At 38.0% G+C, this 21,377-nt stretch overlaps 1 protein-coding gene across 1 annotated transcript in view; it reads right to left on the bottom strand.

Annotated features, from left to right (window-relative positions):
- Nucleotides 1-66: 66 nt before the first annotated feature.
- Nucleotides 67-21,377, bottom strand: part of adpgk2 (ADP-dependent glucokinase 2) — a 37,213-nt gene continuing 15,902 nt past the window's right edge. The window contains exons 2-6 of the mRNA XM_059985660.1: nucleotides 20,223-20,382; nucleotides 18,512-18,702; nucleotides 16,940-17,036; nucleotides 11,675-11,811; nucleotides 67-5,257 (exon numbers count right to left, since the gene is read on the bottom strand). Of these exons, the coding sequence (XP_059841643.1) occupies nucleotides 4,590-5,257; nucleotides 11,675-11,811; nucleotides 16,940-17,036; nucleotides 18,512-18,702; nucleotides 20,223-20,382 (1,253 nt within the window). The 3' untranslated portion in view covers nucleotides 67-4,589. The remainder of the gene's footprint in view (nucleotides 5,258-11,674; nucleotides 11,812-16,939; nucleotides 17,037-18,511; nucleotides 18,703-20,222; nucleotides 20,383-21,377) is intronic.

Here is a 21,377-nt window from a genome sequence, read left to right as displayed (position 1 = left end):
ATGAGTGTCACAATACCATCCAAATTGTCCAGAAATTATTCATCTACAGTTGAAAGGTAAACAATAAAAAATTCAATATTATTTTATTGAAAAGAAATTCTTGTACAATAAAAAGTACAATATCTGAAATGAGAAGAATCAAAACAAGAACATTTAATGATGGCTGACAGTGTAATTAATTCACAATTTTTATCATGGCAAGAAACAAATTCACATTTTTTTTTAAAGTTGTAATTCTTCCAAAGAACATTCAGCCTTTATCAATCATAAAAACTCTCTGCCTTACTGTCTTCTGGCTATCCTATTTTAGAGAAGGAAATTTGAGCTTATTTAGTGGTTTCAACTGAATTCTGATCTCAAATGTCCTTTATTCAAAAAGAGTAATAGGGTACCTCAAAAGAGAATCAGTGCAACGTTCTCAGGTCCTTGGTCACTGGGCAATAATTCAGTACCTGACTGAAGAATAAGCAACCATTGAGCTAGAGCAAGCTTGCTAATTTTAGAAGATTCATTGCCTGCTGTTGATAAGCTGGAATGTTTTATAGAATTAAAGGAACTACTAGAATAATTTCTCCTCCCCACAGCAAAGTAAATCTGAAGATCTGATTAGTAATCATGAGATAAAGGAAAAGCAAAATCTGAAATGGGAAAAAAAAAATTAGCAGGTCTGGCAGCATCTGCACAGAGAGGAATAGAGTTAGGTTTATGAGCCACTTCCGCTACCATTCAGAAAGGCTTAGTCATCTGAACATTATTAATGTCAATGTTGAATCATTAATGAAAGATGAGATTATGTTCCTTGAGCTATTTGTATTTTGAATACATTCTTTTTGTATGGACGGTATTGGGCTGTTTTCAGTAAAAAAATAGTTCAATCCAGAGGCAGTAGAATGGATCATTGGAAATCAGTTACTACAGAAAGTAGGAAAGAATTCAATGATAAGCTAACTAGCAATAGACAGTTCAGAATAATTTACACTTAAACGAATCAGGAAAAAAAACAAAGCTTTAAAAGAAGGTTGCTTCTAAACTTCACATCCACAAGGCTCACTTTTCACTGAAAACAAAATACACATTTTCATTCTTGGTACTGTGTATACTAGATGGAGAAGGTCTTTTGCATATTCACAGCATTTAGTGGAAAAAAGAAACACTGGAAAATGTACAAATAAACTGACCTTGCATCTGTTACTTTTACTGCATGAGAAACCTGAGCATTTCAAAATTGTTTATCGCAATCTGCTCTTGCACCTGTTTATAATCAAGCAAGTCTTTTGTGATAACACAAGCCAAAAACTCCTTCATTGCCTTTTGGTTTCTTTGAAACTAAAGTCCTGAGTTCATTATTACGAAACAAAGATTTGCATATATTTGCATGGGAGTCAGTGGGAGTGTGGAAGCCACAGCTAATGATTTTATATTCTTATTTCACTGCACAACGAAAACCTCACGAGTAACAGTGAATGATGTACACAAATTTCATTTGGTTCTCTCTTTAACTATAGTGAAAGACCACATGGTGCTCAACAGTTACTGAATCTAGTAAGTCCACTTACCAGAATACAGTGAATTTTCCGGTGCTGTATCAATGTGACCTCACAGTCCAAGTTCCAAAGATGCACAATGATTTGTCATAAAATGATTCAGATTGTGCTCACTTAGGTTAATCTTTAGTTTTCTTTACCCATTACTCTATCCTAACAAGCTTAATACACTAATACAGTGTAATATTACACTATCTCACTATATCATTATCTATACCTCTGTACCATTTATAGCTTGCTCCAACTCTAAATCAACTCCTGTCTGAAATTTTATTTAATAGTTACCTTGTGGTGGTGGGGTGGAAAATAATATTTAATAATAAATTTGCTCCAAATCAGTATAATCTCAAGTTTGAATTGATCTGGATCAGCAAAGAAAATTTCACATCGACTAAGAAATGGATTTGAACTTCAAATTGCATTGCAGTTTGTCTAAAACAAATTAAGAAAAAAGATTTTTCCTGGTTTCATGTCCTCAAAACTCCAAATACAATCACTGTCAATAAAAACATCACTGATCACACTAAAAAAGTTTTCCTGAATAAGGAGAAATCGGTACATTAGAACTTGGGAAACAAAAGAATAAGCCATTTAGGTTCTGCATTTCAACAAAATTATTGTTGCTCTAGTCTTAGCCTTAACACCATTTACCCACTTCCTCCATACAATTTTTAAATATCGGCTCAGATTCTGCAGTCATCCTGAGTATGTCTATTTACTGCTGATCTAATAAGGGTCGCACTATGGTGTCCTGTAATAGGAATCCCAAACCTAACGGCAGTGGATGTTACTGAAGCTGGACAAGCAGGTAATTGCATTATTGAATTTTCAGACCACGAACCAGGAGAAAGTACAAATAAAGTCCAGAAAATACATATGTAAGATCAAAGTTGCAATTATATAAAATTTTACATTCCATGAAATCTTGAAATATTTGTGTGACAAAACAAATTTATAAATATAACTTGGGAATCTTAACAACCAGAGAACATAATTTTAAATTTGTTTAACCTCCTGCAACAAAGAACTACATCAAGGCACTTAACATTATGGATTTGTCACAAACTTTTAAATTTTGAAGAATTCAATTGATTTCCTTCCATTCCAATACAAAAAGACTGTAAAACAGCACAGCCCTTGACAGAAAGAATAAATCATTGACAACAACTCTGTAGTTTTGCTTTGTTTGCATGCTTAAAAGGAAATTGAAGCAGCCATCAGTTTCATCATGTGTATCAGCAAATGTCAAACAATGAGGACTTTACTGGCCGTTTTTGGAAAAGGAACTTGTATCAATTTCAAAAAATATTAAGGTTTTTGATATTTAATACTTAATGCTCATTTCAATAACTTATCAAGGAGAGTTAGTGATTTAATTTAAGATGCAAAAATATTCAGTGATAATTTTAAAAATAGAATAATATAGCTTGATTGGGATGTTCCTGCAGAGCTGATTGAAAATGCTGCATCACAGTCTTGTCAAAGCAAGCTTTTCCTAATTTTCCACCCAAACTCTTCAATTCTCTGTAGGACTGAACTTTTTAGCCATTGTAGACCTAAAGAGATTTATTTTTACAACTTTCATCTGTTGCTTCATATGATGAAATAGCCACTTTATAGTCTGTCTATTTCCTTCATTTTAGTTTGGATTAATAAATCCTCCTCCATCACTACTTAACCCAAAAAGTGTCCCTCACCAACAAATTTTTTTTAAAAAAAAGACAATTCCTTGCATGATCCTTTACTATACAAATATTACAAGATGTTATTTTCTTAGATTAATATAGTTCTTTTTGTTTCCAATTTAATAACATGTCAAGCACAATTCAAGCTTTTTACTTACACGTAAATTCACTTAACTATGGTAACTTTGTACATTTTCTTTTGTTAATTTTAGAGACTTAGAATGTTCTTTTTCCTGTAATTCCTGTAATGCATCTTTTGGTTGTTGAAAATAATCAGCAAGCAAGGAAATTCACAGATCTGAATTGGAAGAGTTGAATGATAGACTCTCTCTTACAAGGCTTTTAATTCAAATCTGTTTTAAGTTATGCCATTTAAATGGAAATCTGAAAGGCTCAGATAAGTGGTTCGATTGAACAAACGGGAAGATGCTTAATGATTACAGGTTGTGTTTAAGTTGTTGTGAGAATTAGCTGATCTCCAGTTGCTATGAAAGGCAATATTTAGTGTTCCCAGAGAAATTTAGTTATTAATAATAGAGATGATGCTTCAGTTACGGTAGCTTCAGGCACAACTTGACAGAATGGAGTTAGGGAGACCAATGACATCATTTTACTGAGGTTGCAAACAGTTGACATTTTTTCATGAAAGCTACAGCTAGCATAAGTTGCCACTGAAATTAAACTGTACGGGGTTGTTTAGATTATCTGGGCCAAAATACTAAACCATCTAGAAAGAATGGTGAAACCTTGTGTACTCTTCACATTTTGTAAACTACAGTAAAAGCATTTGACAGATGCACCACTGGGGATCTGAAAAAGTGCAAGATATACATCTTAAACTGTTTAGAAGGTAAAAACCACCATTTTGCACCAAGAAAATTCACAAACTTCTCAGATGAATTTTTGAGAGCAATGGAGGACTTAAATATGAACTGAAGACCACAATGATGTGCTGGTTAGAGATAGGAATATTTCTTCCACCACTTCCCCTGAAAAAAAAATTGCTGAGATCCACAAGGAATGTGTCATGACTTATTACTCAGCTACGACTATTCAAAAAAGGTGAGAAAAAATCTCAAGATTTTTCTCCAAACTATTCGGGACCAGAGAGTGAATGATATATACAAAATCATCTAAAATTTATATTTCATTACTTGTGTATTAAACAACTCTTAGAACCCTGATTGTTGATTACATGAGAATAATGTAAACAACAGGCAGATCTACTGAGTTTTTTCAAAGATGGCGAGAGGATGTTGATTGAAAGAAACAAGCAGCTAATATCTTCATAAACCATGTTCATCAAAGTAGACTGCAACAATTAAAAAGCATGCAAGTTCTCTTAAAACCAGAGAGATTACTATATCTGAAGAACCAAGCTGGCTGCAGAAATATTGTCACCACCACCTACAGTCTGATACACCTCAGTACATACCAGCACTGGAGCAACACAGATCTCATAATCATACTCTTCCCAGCAAGAAACAGGTCGATTTTCTTTGAGTGGAATTTTCTTACTCCCTTGCACACGGCTCACAGAAAAGGAATCATCCATGATCAACTTGGCTTTGTTGGGATCAATATCTGGTGAGCCACAAACGTGCCGATTTGCAGTTAATGAAGCTTTGGCAGTTGCTGACATGGTGTTTCTCCAAAAGGACCCTTTGGCAATAATGATTGCTTGGAAAGCAAGAGTATGAACATGCAGCCGCGTGAGCTTGCGTTGTGTACTTGTTACCTCCTGAGAATTTAAGATGCGATAAACTTCACGCATTTGATCAAGTATACTTGCCACTCTTGGATATGGATCAGATATGAGAGTGATGTTGGCCCCCTTTAACATACTCAGCAGGTTGGGTAACTCCTGTTCATTCATTCCTAGGGAGTCTACATGAGTAATGATGCTTGTAAAAAGATGGTCCATAAAAGTGACATCCACAAAGGAAGCCATTTCAAAATGGATTCTAGTGGTGCTGTCAACTGATAACATGAGATCCTTGAGCAATTTCAGCCGTTCTTCAAGTTGACCTGTCAGCAAAATAATTTTGATGATTAGCCACAATAATGAGATCAGGGGAAGGATAGTATGCAGTGGCGCTAGAAAGTTAGAACCCTGTAGAATTTTCTCTATTTCTGTCCAAGTCTGAACCAATATGCACTCAGATCTTCAAGCAAGTCCTAAAACTTGATAAGGAGAACCCAATTAAATAAATAACACAAAACATTGTACTTTTTCCAGAGCAAAAGATCTGCAGAAATATCTAGAATTTGCTGAAGTCTCAGTTCATCTGTCCACTATAAGAAAGACATGGTGTTTGTGGAAGGACACCTCGGAGGAAACCACCGTTCTCCAAAAAAAAACACATTGCCACATGTCTCAAGTTTGCAAAAGACCACTTCTGGGATAATGTTCTGTGGACATGAGTCAAAAGTTGAACCTTTTAGCAAAAATGCACACTGCTATGTTTGGAGGTAAAAGGGCACTGCACACCAACACCAAAACCACATCCCAACTTTGAATCATGGTTTGGGGCTGCTTTGCTGCCTCAGGGCTTGGAGAGCTTGCAATTGTTGAGGGTACAATGAATTCAAAATTGTATCAAGACACTTTACAGGAGAATGACAGGGTAGCAGTCACCAGAAGCTTAATAGAAATTGGATGATCCAACAAGACAACATTCCAAAAGACGAGTAAATCAACAGAATGGTTTAAAAAGCAAAAACTCCTGTTTTGGAATGGCCGAGTCAAAGTCAAAAATTCCTCCATGCCAACATGCAGTTACCAGAAGTGTTTGGTTGAAGTTATTGCTGTTCAAGGGGTTACATCAATTACTGAAAGCAAAGGTTCACATAATCTTTCCAACAAATACAGGTAATATTGGATTAATTTTCTCAAAAAATAAATGAGCAATATCTTTTTTGCATTATTTATCTAATTGGGTTCTCTCCATCTAGTTTTAGGACTTGTGTGAAGATCTGATCACATTTTAGGTCATATTTATGAAGAAATAGAGAAAATTCTACAAGATTCACAAATTTTCTAACACCATTGTTCATGACTTCCTAACCAATCAGAATTTAAAATAATCCTCAAAAAGTGTTAAAAATGTCTTTTAAAACAAGATTTCAGATGACTTGTTATAATAAACTAATTTCTCAAATAGTCAATTTTGAATTGACCAACTTTAAAAGAGCCACTCCCCTTTAATATTTCATCAGCAAGTCATTTTATAATAAATGTGGCCAAAAACCAATGTCGTTCAGATATATCAGAGCCCACAATAAAAATATACATCTTTGAAAATATGGAGTTCATCATGAAAAATCATTTTCAAATAGACCCCCAACTATTAAATTTAAGAGCAAAAAGATGGTAATTAGAAGAATTCCATTCCTCTCTTAAAAAAGCAACTCACTGGCAAATATTAACCCCCCACCCCAAGAAATAAGATCTAACAAAAACAATTCCCCACATATATTAATCCTTATAACAGCCCTACAGTAGTAACTTGTTTGCTTGCCTCCAAATTGAACTATCATCTAAATCTAATGTCTTGTCAAATCTTTTGCAGAAGCTGAAAAAACTGATTTGAACAGAAACTACAGCAAAACAAGTAACATCTAAATTATTTTGCTTTTGATGGATTTTAAATGAAAATTTTCAAACTCTTTCAATGTTTGAATCAAAATTTAATTCTTTAAACTATCTCTGACTATGCTCTCCACTTGGATATTCTGCCAAATCCTCTTGGGCATATTCTGTGTGTGGGCCTCTGCACTGCACTGCTTGAAAGCTAACCACCACAGAGAGGTCATACCAACCCATTTCAGAACCAAAACACCCTAAAACTTTTGGTCAAAGATGGAACAAATGTCTAAAGGGTAACAGCATAAAGGTGAACAACACACAAAATACTGGAGGAACTTAGCTAGTCAGCCAGCATCTCCGGCGGGGAATAAACAGTTGATATTTCTGAGACCCTTAATCAGGACTAGAAAGAAAAGAGGCAGAAGCCAGAATAAGGGTAAGGAGTACAAGTTGGCAGGTGACTCCGACAGGACTCCCAGATTCTGTGACTCCTTTGTCCCCTTGTCCCTCCCCAGAGCCCTAAACGGTCCTTGCAGGTGAGGAGAACTTAACTTGGGATCAACTATTGTATCCTGTGCTCCTGGTATGGCCCCCTCTACATCAGTGAGACCTGATTGGGGGGCAACTTCATCTAGCACCTTTGTTTTCTCCACTGCAACAGCCAGGATCTCACAGCGGCCACCCATTTTAATTTCATTTCCCATTCTGACATGTCAGCCCATGATGAGGCCAAACTCAGGTTTGAGGAGCAATACCTCATATTGTCTGGTAGCCTCCAACTTGATGGCAAAAACATCATTTTTTCTTATGGTAATTTCTGCTCCCTCCCCACTTTTTCAATTCCCCATTCTGATTACCATCTCACCCCTTCCCTTAACACTTCCCTCTGGTTCTCCTCCTTCCCTTTCTTCCACCTATCCCTGCCCAGCTCCTTACTTCATCACATCTCCCTCCCCTCTCACTTTCCTGTCAGCTTGCAGTCCTTCCCACCACCTTATTCTGGCTTCTGTCCCTTTCAATTCCAGTTGGTGAAAGGTCTCAACCCAAAACATCAACTGTTTATTCCCATCTTTCCTTGCCGAGTTCCTCCAGCATTTTATGTGTTGCAAGATGTCCAGCAGAATATTGTGTACCAGTGGTATCAAGGTGATTGAGGAGGGAAACAGATTAAGATTAAAGAAAATTGCTTTGGGAAATAGGGAGTCAGTTAAAAGTAGTGTGGGCAGTGGTAAAAGGCTGAGCAGCAATTAATAGAGATAAAGAGAGTTATGCTTTGCTTATGCCCATTTACTGTATTTAGGTACATGCTCCCACTGTCAGCCTGATCCCATGTTGTTTCCTCACTTTCCTGCAAATATCCCTTTCATTCTTTGGCCACTTAGCCTATCAAATTACTAGCATAAAGAAACCGGATAACCTGCTGGATACCAGCACAGCCACAAAGTATAAACTCCACAAAGACAACACCCAGGGTTGGTATTGAACCTGGGTCTGTGGAGGCGCATCACTACACTGGCTAGGGCACTCAAATGATGAAAATATTTCAGTGCAAATTAATGCAGGTGAAGTCAGAAGGATGGAGTATGTAAGGAGCAATTGGTGTGGGGGTGGAGAGGAGAAGGTGGAAGCGGCTGGGAGGCAATATCCTCAGTTCATGACTTCAAATTTTGTATTATTCCTACCCAAGTACACAAATGTTTCAGCTGGCCCGTCAACACAAAGATCATCAGAATTGCTGGCAGAGAGAGAAACTAAATAGCAAACAACTCCTCCAGAAAAGCAGTAGTCAGACAATGGACGGTATGCTGGGTATAGGCTGATAACATTCACACCACACAGCTTCAAAAGAGGAAGAGGGAACAGAAACGTACAAACACAGGGCAACAGATAGACATAGAGAACAAGCACCTTCCCTTTACTTCTAGTGGAGTCCCTCACCATCACCTCTCCAATGTTCACAACAACGTCTGAAACTTTTCCTCAAATGTTCTTCCACTATCCACATGGCACAAACCAAGAATCACTGGAATTCACCTTTCTGGAAGAGTGTAAATCCAACACTTAAACTGTGAAGTTAACTGTGTTAACTTCAGTACCACTGAAGTTTCACCACCTCACGTATCACTGTCCTGTGCTGTCATCCGTGAGGCAGAGCAAATCACCAAGACATCACAAAACCTGCAACCTCCACTATCCTTAAGTAGTGAGTTCCACCCCCACAACCCAACCCCAGTCACACACCTAAGGAATCCTGCCTTCAGCCTGCGAACATGAAAAAACTTCAAGTCACCACTCACCTTAATGTTCCATTGCCATCACAAGTCTGATCTCGGCCTGCAATGAAGCCCAACGTAATTGCAAAGAACAATATCTGAACTTCTGACTCAGCATGTTACAAGCCTCATTACCCAGTATCAAATAACCTGCCCAGGGCAATTGTGATGAAACTGCCACTTAATCAAATTTTCATCTCTCCACAGATGCTACTGATCTGCTGAGTATTTGGCAACATTTATTTCAGAATTGCAGCAACAGTCATGTTCTGCATCTTACAATTTTAAGATCTCCTCCTTGTTCTTTTTCCATCCTCACCAAACAGATGTTTTGCATTCAGCAACCTTAAGCACTGTCACTCACCATCAGTTTCCAATGTAGCCTTTGTCTCCATCCAATTACAGACATTCTCAACCCTACTATCTTCTCAGCAACATAAAACTGCTCCTCCGATACTAACTTTATGCAACTGTGATGATCTCACTGATACTGCCTTTGTTTCCAATTCTGTAGAAAATTACCAACCTACTGAGCATAGTAAACATTTTTTTGCAATTTTTCTTTTCAGTTTTAGTAGAGTACAGATGGTTTTCACATGCTGCATTATTGCCACTGGAGAAAGTTTTCCACCTTGTGAAAGCATTTATTCCAACCACAGAACTCTGATTACGTACGAACTCAGAACTGAAGACAAAACATAGATGGACCTGATGGTAGTGAAAGATAAGAAAGTAAAGTTGCTTTTCTGTTGCAAGAAACATGGAAGACAACTGCGGGCACCAAACCAATACTGCACATCTTCCAGTAATCCTATATAACCACACCCAGCAGTACTTTGGGACGAAGAGTCCACAGAATAATGACCATGGGCCCATTCAAATTTCTGACTTAAGATTAATGTATTCTTGAAACTGAATAATAACAAAGAAATCACACTGGCGGGGGGGGGGGGGGGGGGGACAACTGAGAAATGCAAAATACTGTGACATATTGACTACTTTCCAAGACACCAAGCATCTAACTCCAATTTCTGTGCTACATTCCTCAGCTCAGAGATTTCATTGTTAGCTCCTTACAATAATAAGTCTGACTTCAAAGCCAATATATACACCAAATCAAGAAAATATCTAATGTTACTTAAACATTCCATCAAGAAATAGAGATTTAAGCATATAACCTGGATTAGAATCTTGATCAATGTGGTAGATGCAAGAAATTTGTGACGAACAAACTTACTAAAATTAACTAGTTCTTGACCAACAAAAGTCATTAGACTGGACTATAATTTACAATAGCTTCAATGCAATCCTATCATTTTATGATTTAGTACAACTTTAATTGAGACCAGTAGGTTTCTGAATCATTTCCCTCCTCCTCTGTACAAACAGATTATTGACTTGGAGCAGGCAGAACAAATTCTAAATTTAACTGATTTTTCTGTTAAGTGGCGTAAGTAGACAAGTGCTGGCAAATGGAACACATTTTCCCTAATACATTTTCTGAATTAAAACTTAGGCTAACAGTAATGCTGATACCAAAAGAAAAATCTAGACTATTTCCCATCAATCTCTGTAAGCCAGTACTGCTATGGGAGAAAATAATGTTACAACACAACTATATTGTTCTCAACGAATTAAAACAATCTGAAAAATAAACTTGGAATGGGATTCTCATGTAAAATAGATGAGGGAAATTTTGCAATAATTCCTGAAATAAAATATGTCAGGTATTTAATAACTTTGGAAATGTATTTGAATTGAATTGACTTTATTACTTACATCCTTAATATACACGAGTGAAAATCTTTGTCTCTGTCTAAATGTGATATTTATTGTAATTTATAATAAATAGTATGTACAATAGGATAGTAAATATAACAGAAATACAGTTGTGTCAGCATGAGTTAAGCAGTCTTATAGCCTGGTGGAAGAAGCTGTCCCAGAGCCTGTTGGTTCTGGCTTTTATGCTGCAGTACCATTTCCCAGATGGTAGCAGCTGGAACAGTTTGTGGTTGGGGTGACTCAGGTCCCCAATGATCCTTCGGGCCCTTTTCACATACCTTTGTAAATATCCTGTATAGTGGGAAGTTCACCTCTCCATATGCTCTGGGCTGTCTGCACCACTCTCTTTGGAGTCCTGCAATTGGGGGAAGTACAGTTCCCATACCAGACAGTGATGCTCTCAATTGTGCTCCTATAGAAAGTTCTTGGGATTTGGGAGCCCACACCAAACTCCTTCAACCGTCTGAGGTGAAAGAGGTGCTGTTGTGCCCTTTTTCACCACACAGCCGATATGTACAGACCACGAGATCCTCGGTGATGTTTATGCCGAGGAACTTAAAGCTGTTCACCCTCTCAACCCCAGATCCATTGATGTCAATAGGGGCTAGCCCATTTCCATTCCTCCTGGAGTCCACAACCAGCTTTGTTTTTGGGACATTGAGGGAGAGGTTGCTTTTTGGACACCACTGTGTTAGAGTGGTGGCTTCTCTGTAGGCTGCCTCATTATTATTTGAGATTAGGCCAATGAGTGTAGTGTCATCAGCAAATTTAATTAACAGATTGGAGCTGATTTACACTCACCTGGTTTAAATGGAAAGTTATCCATCATTTGAAGTCCACTAACTATTAGAAGAGATGGATTGAACTGTTTAAGTTCAACCTGAAAGTCCTCCAGTGATTCCAAAATGGGATTGGATGTGTCGCTGTGGATTATGAACCTATGGAAACAAGGAGTTTTAGCATTAAAGCTGCCAACTCCACCACATTTCACAAAATTAATATACTAAGAATCAAATTTGCATGGGAAGAAAATGTGGAACTGCAGAAACACATGTTGTCACTATATATGAGAATAGACATTACTTGATCTATGTGCAAATAGCATTTATCGCCTATCCTATCTGCCTTTGGAAAGATGATGGCGAGCCTCCTTCAACTGCTGCAGTCCTTTCTGGAACAATGCTGTTGATTGGGAATTCCGGGATTTAAACTCTGTGATAAAGATTTAGTTTCCCCATTGCAGGGGAGAATTCTTCAGCACAAAACAAAGCCATAGAATCAAAGTACGTATATGTCTCCACAGAAAACACTGCCATTCATTTTCTTGTAGGCATACTCAGATAATCCAAGAAATTTAATAGAATCAGTGAAAGACCACACCCAACAAGGTGGGCAAACAACTAATGTGCAAAAGACAACAAACTACAAATGCAAAAGAAAATATAAATAATAAAGGATAATTGCAAATAAACTTCTTGGGCTTCCAGTCAGGTACAGGTATCGATTTTAACCAACATTTTGATGACAAACTCAGCCACCTTCTTCAGAGATGATGCCTGGGCACATCTAGTCCAATGATATTTATACCTTCCCTCATCGTCTGTTCCTCCTGATTGGTTAGTCCTCATCAAATCATGTTTCCACTGGCCCACCTTGTTTACAGTCGAATTCCAGTTTTTCATTCAAGCAATGCCTTCATCTTGAAAGTGAGTCCATAAGTTGTGGGGTGAGTGAAGTTATCCCCACTGGTTCAAGAGCCTGATGGTTGAGGGGCAAGAACCATTCCTGAACCTGGTGGTGTGGGTCCTGAGGCTCCTGTACCTTCTTCCTGATGGCAGCAGCGAGAAGATAGCATGGCCAGCATGCTGAGGGTCCTTAAAGTGGGATACTGCTTTCCTGTGACAGTGCTCTGTGTTAATGTGCTCAATGGTGTGGAGGGTTTTATTCATGACAGACTGGGACACATCCACTACTTTTTGTAGGATTTTCTGTTCAAGGTTTTTATACCAGATTGTGATGCAATCCACTCAACACACTACACTCTCCACCACATGTATAGAAATTTGTCGAAGTTTTAGATATCATGCCGAATCTTTGCAACCTTCTCAAGATGTAGAAGCAGTGTTTTGCTTTCTTCATAAATGCACTTACATGGAGAACTCAGGACAGGTCCTCTGAAATGATACTCCAGGAATTTAAAGTTGCTGACCTTCTCCACCTCTGATGAGGACTGGCTCATGGGCCTCGGGTTCCTCCTCCTGAAGTCAATAATCAGCCCCTTGGTCTTTCTAACATTGACTGGAAGATTGTTGTGGCACCACTCAGCCAGATTTTCAGTCTCCCTCCTATATGTTTTTTTGCCCAAAGACACTAAATTAGAACTAGTACAAATGAATCAGCCTGGATTTATTGGGTCCCTGATGATGAAAAGAGTTAAAAAGTTAGATACCTTCTGCATTTGATAGATAAGGTGCTGTGAGGAAGGGAGCAAGTATTGACAGAGATAGAAAATCACCCAGGGAAGCACAGAGAGAATGATCCTTTCAGAATGCTGAAAGGGGTCGGGTGAGAGGTGGAAGATAATTCTGAAGGTGACAGAGGATGATATGCTGAACATGTTGACTGTTAAGGATGAACTATGCAGAGGGAAAGTTTGCAGGAATATGGAATTTCATGCACTCATCTAAATACTTCTTAATCCTCAAGCAACACATTCCTGATTTAATACTTTTTATCTTCGGTTGTCCATGAAAATCCGATGACGATGTCCAATCCTTTAACAGTGAGATTTTTGATGACTGTACAGTCCTATCCTGGACCCACATGCTCTATTGCAGGTGGGACTTGTATAAGTGGTAGTGATGGCAACTATGGCTGCATTTCTCCTGGCTCTCCTCTGCTGTCTTCTGGTTGGTCTTTCCATCTCCAGAATATGAACACCGTCCCTACACAGCTGTCGCCAAGTGATACGGTCAGCAACAACATCATCCAGGTCCCCTGGTCTGATCTTGCACTAATTTAAAGCGTTCTTCATCTGATCCTCATAGCGCCTCTTCGGCCCTCCAGCTGAGCGTCGACCATGATGTAGCTGGCCATATATAACACTGAGGGGTAGCCAACATGGGGGCATCCTTATCATGTGCCCCAGCCACTGCTGCTGACGCTGGGTCATCATGGCCTCAATACTTCTGCAGTTGGTCTTTACAAGTATTTCAGTGTGAGGCATCCGCTCACGCCAGGTAATTCCCAGGATGCGCTGGGAATACACTTACCAGGAGAAACACATCTTGTTCCATCCCTGCTTCTCAGGCCTTCCTAGACTCTTACCATTCAGTATGTATTTCATAGCCTAATAGGTAATCATAAAATTCATTGCCCCACTTTTTGCAGGTTGAAATTTCATCTGCTAATTCTCTGCCCATCATACCAACTAATCAATATAATTCTGTAGCCAAAGACAACCTTCTCCATCATCAACACCTCTGTCAATTTTCAATTATATATTCATATCCAGATCATTAATGTAAATACCAAAGAACAAGCATTCCTTTGGTATACACCAATAGTTGCAGACTTCTAATCACAAAAGCAACTATAAATTGACATCCTCTCACCAAATCAATTTCAAATCCAATTTGATGAACTGCCCTGGATCTCATGGACATTTATCTTTTGGACTGATCTCCTTTGTAGGACTATATCAAAGCTGTTAACTGTGGTACACATAGATAACATAAAACACATTTATCCAATCTCCATCGAGAAGGACCAGTAGTAAATACAGTTGTGCATCATCAGAGTCCAATTTCTCATACTATCTGCCCAACATCACTTGAGTCTTTCACCAGAAGGACAGCAACAATTCATAATGGGTAGCCATCTTCTCTAGGATAATTAGATAATACATGCTGGTGTGGCCAGCAACACTTATAATACTGGACAAAAGTCATAGGCACATATACATAGCAATGGTGGCTTAGACTTTTGCACAGTACTGTAGTAATTTATGTATTGCACCATACTGCCGCAAAAAAAAGTCATGACATATGTGACTGATTATAAAGCTGATTCTGATACGGGTCTCTATTGTAGGGAGAGGGGAACCATGGTTGGGAAAAGAGGAAGGAAGAGGGGAGGGCACAGTAAGCACCAGAGACATTCTGCAATGATCAATAAGCCAATTGTTTGCAATCAACTGAACTTGCCTGGCATCTCAGGGCTGGATGTGTCTGCACCACACCACTCCCACCCCAGTACTCATCTGCCACAACACCCCTGTGGCATCCACCCTTGCCATCCTTTGTTGCTGCCAGATTTACAAACTCACTCTCCACTCCATGCTGACAAAGACAGTAATGTGCAAAAGATTTAGACAGCCTAGGTATATAATATGTGCCTAAGACTTGCACAGTACTGTAGGTTCAAAAGAAAACTGAAAGCACTAATCTTCTGAAGTATTAAACCATAAAGAAATTTTGCATAAATCAAAGGCAAGGACTTAAAATGAAAACTAAGATTTTCTTACATCTATATTTTCTTATATATTAGAACCATAGAACATTACAGCACAGAAACAGGCCTTTTGGCCCTTCTTGGCTGTGCTGAACCATTTTTCTGCCTTGTCTGACTGCTCCTGGACCATATCCCTCCATACACCTCTCATCCATGTACCTGTCCAAGTTTCTCTTAAATGTTAAAAGTCAGCCCGCATTTACCACTTCATCTGGCAGCTCATTCCACACTCCCACCACTCTCTGTGAAGAAGCTCCGCCCAATGTACCCTTTAAACTTTTCCCCCTTCACCCATGTCCTCTGGGTTATTTCTCCTCTAGGCTCAGTGGAAAAAGCCTGCTTGCATTCACTATCTAAACCCATCATAATTTTATATACTTCTACCAAGTCTCCCCTCATTCTTCCATGCTCCAGGGAATAAAGTCCTAACCTATTCAACCTTTCTCTGGAACTCAGATTCTCAAGTCCCGGCAACATCCTTGTAAACCTTCTCTGCACTCTTTCAGCCTTATTAATATCCTTCCTGTAATTCGGTGGCCAAAACTACACACAATACTCCAAATTTGGCCTCACCAATGCCTTATACAACCTCACCATAACCTTCCAATTCTTATACTCAATACTTTGATTTATAAAGGCCAATGTACCAAAAGCTCTCTTTACTACCCTATCTACTTGTGACACCACTTTTAGGGAATTATGTATCTGTACTCCCAGATCCCTCTGGTCTACTGCATTCCTCAATGTCCTACCATTTACCTTGTATGTTCTACCTTGGCTTTTCCTTCCAAAGTGCAATACCTCACAATTGTCTGTATTAAAGTCCATCTGCCATTTTTCAGCCCATCTTTCCAGCTGGTCCAGATCCTTCTGCAAGCTTTGAAAACCTCCTCACTGTCCACTACACCTCCAATCTTTGTATCATCAGCAAATGTGCTGATCCAATTTATTACATTATCATCCAGATCATTGATCTAGATGACAAATAACAATGGACCCAGCACTGATCCCTGTGGCACACCACTAGTCACAGGCCTCCACTCAGAGCAGCAATCCTCCACTACCACTCTTTGGCTTCTCCCATTGAACCAATGTCTAATCCAATTTACTACCTCTCCATGTATACCTAACGACTGAATCTTCCTAACCTCCCATGCGGGACCTTGTCAAAGGCCTTACTGAAGTCCATGTAGACAACATCCACTGCCTTCCCTTCATCCACTTTCCTTGTAACCTCAAAAAACTCTATAATAGATTTGTTAAACATGACCTACCATGCACAAAGCCGTATTGACTCTCTCTAATAAGTCCCTGTCTATCTAAATACTTGTAGATCCTATCTCTTAGTATTCCTTCCAATATTTTACTTACTACCGACGTCAAACTTACCAGCTTGTAATTTCCCAGATTACTTTTAGAGCCTTTTTTAAACAATGGAACAAGAAAAAGGTTATAACTGACATATGGCTTTCCAGTACTTACTCTACTCAACAATATTTTACTATAGCTCAGACAATTGTCCAACATCAATTGACTATCCATTGTGCCACAAACCTGTTTGCTCTTCTTGACACTAACTGTCCCCATTTGGAACCAGTTGAATATTCCAGGATGAGATGAATGTCAGTTTCATCTACTGGTTTGCTTGTAACTAGAAGGGTTAAGAAAACAACAATTGAAATGTGGCATAGAAAATGTTGTTTTAAAAAAATCTAAACATTAATATAGGATTGTGCTTGTTATACCCAAGGTTTTGCAGTTTCATCCATATCGGTAGTTTAACTATACACTGTCACTTACGAGGATAGCTGTGCGCATTCCAAATAATCTTAACTCCAGTTTCCAATCTTTGCAAGATCAATTTGATTAACAGCAAAATACTGGAATTATTTACTAAAACTACAGGCTAGAAGTGTCTACAAAACTAAATTATCCTATTGCATCTGAGTTCCCACATACTGCACATGACAAGAATTGGGAGCGATTATGGATTGATTTATCATACAAAGCACCAAATTAAATATGATTAAATAAAAGGAAGGATAAATGAGGAAAAACCACCAACTAGTTATTAGCATCTTAAATTTAATGCTGCAAAATCATCACAATCACAATCCTGGAACAAATCACTATGACAGTACTCCCCAACATAATAATGGTACAGACTGCAAGGAAAGCTAATAAATAGTAAAAACAAAGGCATATCCTGTTAAAGTTTCAGCATCTAAAAATGCCTCATTCCCTCTTCATCCTAATGCAGGTTAGATTAGAAAATGAAAATTAGGCCATTTTGTTTATGGTAAAAATAAGTGTGCAGCCACTATGGTTTTTCTATTATCCAAATAGAAAATGACAGGCAGTACATAATCTCGATGGAAGATTGGAAGTATTTTAAATTGAAGCTATCCAAAGATTGGATTAAAGTATCTATTAAGTTATTATAAATTAAAGCTTTGAGGATTTACAACTAATTCTCAAGTTTGTTGTTTGGTATAGTATAATTTTAAAACATCTACACATATAATATCCTGAAGAAAAGCTTTGATCAGTAAAATAAATGCTCAATACCAACGTGTCCTTACTTACAAAATCAACTATTTATACATCTTCCCACTTGACCTCCCATCCTTCAGTCCAGATTATAACTCATCTAAAACACTATAGCTCAACCTTTGACCAACAATAAAAGTGCTCATTCCTCTTTTCATTAAAGATCCCTACTACTGTTCCATTTAACTTAAAAATGTAGTCCACATACACAGGCTTTTTCTCTTCAACCTTATAGCCCCTTCTAAACTATTCCTACAACTCCTGCTAAACCACACCAATGAGCAAAATGTTAATGTCTTGGTCCTATCTTCAGAATTTTATCCAATCATCTTTAATTATGGCTATCCAAGAGTTTCAAAACAAATCCTGTCAATCAAGCTTTCTAATGTCCATCTAATTTCTCAACCCCTTTGTCATAACATTTTTCTTGAACACCAATTAAAAGTAAGTTGGGACATAAAGTGAAGGTGCAAGTTGTTGATATGGTTGTTAATATAGATTCAACTTCTTGATATAAAATGGCTTTTTTTACATTATGTAAATGAACAACCCAAATATGAATTTATAGACACAAACCAGTTATGTGCTCTTGAAGAACTGCAATAAGGTCAGGTGTTAGACGACTCCCCATAAGCACTTCACAGCCTTCCTTTGCAAGACGATTTGCCATGACTGGTGCATTTCCACCTAACGACCATCGTACTCGAGGGAGTCCCTGGGTGGCTTTTACCAGTTTACGAAACAGTGTAACATTGGAAATAAAGCGCCTGAAAAAAACAACTGTCATTAACAATTATTTTGAAAAAATTTCAGTATTTTAACTGGCCACAAAACTACAATTCAGCCCATAAGATTTGTGCTCCTCCAATTTGCAAGCCAAATATTATGCTTCCAAGCCTATTCCCATACTTTAAATTTTGTTCTTTCATGTATTTATCCCCTCCTCTATTATAAGCTAAAATTCTTCTTCCATGCTGTTTCTGTTAAGTTAAATTACATTCTAATGTTCTGTTAAAACCAACCAAATTTTGTTCCCATTATAAAAATATTGTAATTTTATATATTTCAATTGGCTCTTCTGCTATCTTTCTTCCTTAATCTATCCTTCTTTGTAATACAGATCTGAAACCTCTCAATTTCAGCCAGCCTACGGAACCCTTTCCCTGCACTGCTATACTGTAAGAAAGTGGCCCTCTCAAACACTGATTCACTAAAGATACAATGAATACTCTTCAGGACCAGTAGTTTAGAATGCGGAGTATTTGTTATATATTTTTTAATCCAATAACTTGAACTATGAAATACCATGTTATATTAGGAAAATGCATCTCTTGGTATAAAGATGTTCCATATGTAACCAGGAAAGATTCAAGTTCAATTGCTAGGTAATACATAGATTTGAGCTAGAATTTAAGTGTATAATGGTACAAAAGGAGTTGCAAAACCTTATGAGTGGAGAAAAGAATGCCATGGTTTGTATACCTACCTGTGGTACAACACAAGTAAAAGTTCACAAAAATCAGTTCCAAATAAAAAGTACAGCATAAGCATTAATAGTAAACAACTAAATAACTACAGCTCCTCAAAGCTTTGGGGGTGCAGATTTAATCCTAGCCTCTTACTGTGCAGAATTTGTATTTCCACTATAGGTTCTATGGTTTCCTCTCATATCTAAAGACATTAAGGTTAGTGAATTGATTACTGTAAATTATCCCTCCATGTGAACAAAATGAATCACGGGGAGAGAATGAGGCAGATGGATTGCTGGTTCCTGGGAGGGAATTGATTGGCCAAAAAGCTTATTTCTATATTATAATAAATATTCTATATTTCTGCTCTTAAAAGAATGAGATGGCCTTTTCTTACTGTTTGATGGCTATTCTATTTTACTGCATATACAGTAATCCTGTTTTAATATTATTTGGGTTCAGTAACTCAACAATTAAGAGCCCAAGTCTGCAAGCCAAGTGTAGAACTGCCAAATACAGCACTCATAATTAACATTGCAGTCATCTTGGACAGCTTCAAAGAAATTACGGGCAATCGCAATCCCAAGAGGAATATGTTGAAAGCTAAACTTAAGTCTGATTTTTTTTTACATTTAACCACTATGGTTCTAATAAAACAGATAATTTGCACTTTCAAATGAACCCATTATTATTGTGATCTGAAATTATGTTACTCTGTTCTTCAACTCCACTGAGCCTTTCACTGTCAAAGAATGAAGATGTATTTATGCTACAATACACATCCAATTTGGTACATCTCATTCACGCCATTGCCTTACTCAGATGCGGCTCCAGCAGGAAAGAAGTATGCAAAGCTTTCTGCCAACTGTTCTTCTGATATGATGTAATTATGGTGCACTGGATTCTTGCTTGGTTTGATGCCAGCTTTTTTTAAGAGAGCAATTCCATCTGCAACAATGTCAAGACAACCTCCAAAACCTACAGCAAGACCAAATGAAAAAGAGGTAATTATTAAAAGTTAACGATGTAGCAGCTCACATGTGCATGCTATGTCATATCAAAGAGATAAAAATGCTCAGATAGTTAGGAATATCTCAAACTCATTTCTGAAACAGTTCCTGGGGACACAAAAATTCAGAGGAGGAGACTCTTACAGTTTGTTATCTCACCTGAAAGATGTCAGTGCAACACTCATTTCTACATAATAGACTACAGAGGTATGTCAACTAGGAATTTTGTTTGTGAATCACTAACCTTTTGTTCGGATGCAAATTATGCAAAATACAAGCCATATGACAATATCCCAATTTTGATAAGATGCTGATTGTGCATGTTAGAATCGTAACAAAAGCAATGACTGTGTTTGAAAGGAACTGTGAAACATCGAATGCAGTCAAAATTTTGAAGGAGACATGGTCAGAAATATTAATCTAAGATGAGAGGCCTAAGAGGAGTAAAACAGTCAGGATACTCCTTCCACAATGAAAGCAGCAGAAACATAAGAACAACCAGAATAGCTTTATGCTGAGTAAAAAAGCTAACAGTTGGAAAACAAGAGGAAAAGTACCATTTAAAAAGCAAACACGAGGAAATCTGCAGATGCTGGAAATTCAAGCAACACACACAAAATGCTGGTGGAACGCAGCAGGCCAGGCAGCATCTATAGGGAGAAGCACTGTTGACGTTTCGGGCCGAGACCCTTCGTCAGGACTAACTGAAAGGAAAGATAGCAAGAGATTTGAAAGTAGGAGGGGGAGGGGAAAATGAAGAAATGATAGAAGACCGGAGGGGGTGTGGTGAAGCTAAGAGCTGGGAAGGTGATTGGCAAAAGGGATACAGAGCTGGAGAAGGGAAAGGATCATAGGACGGGAGGCCTAGGGAGAAAGAAAGGGGGAGGGGAGCACCAGAGAGAGATGAACAGAGTGAGTGATGGGCAAAAAGAGAGAGAGAAAAAAGGGGGGAACTATCAAGGA

Source organism: Hypanus sabinus, chromosome 12, assembly GCF_030144855.1.
Source record: "Hypanus sabinus isolate sHypSab1 chromosome 12, sHypSab1.hap1, whole genome shotgun sequence".
In the NCBI taxonomy this organism is placed as follows: Eukaryota; Metazoa; Chordata; class Chondrichthyes; order Myliobatiformes; family Dasyatidae; genus Hypanus; species Hypanus sabinus.
Note: the sequence above shows the minus strand (reverse complement) of the source record. Positions and strands in the feature narration are given on the sequence as shown.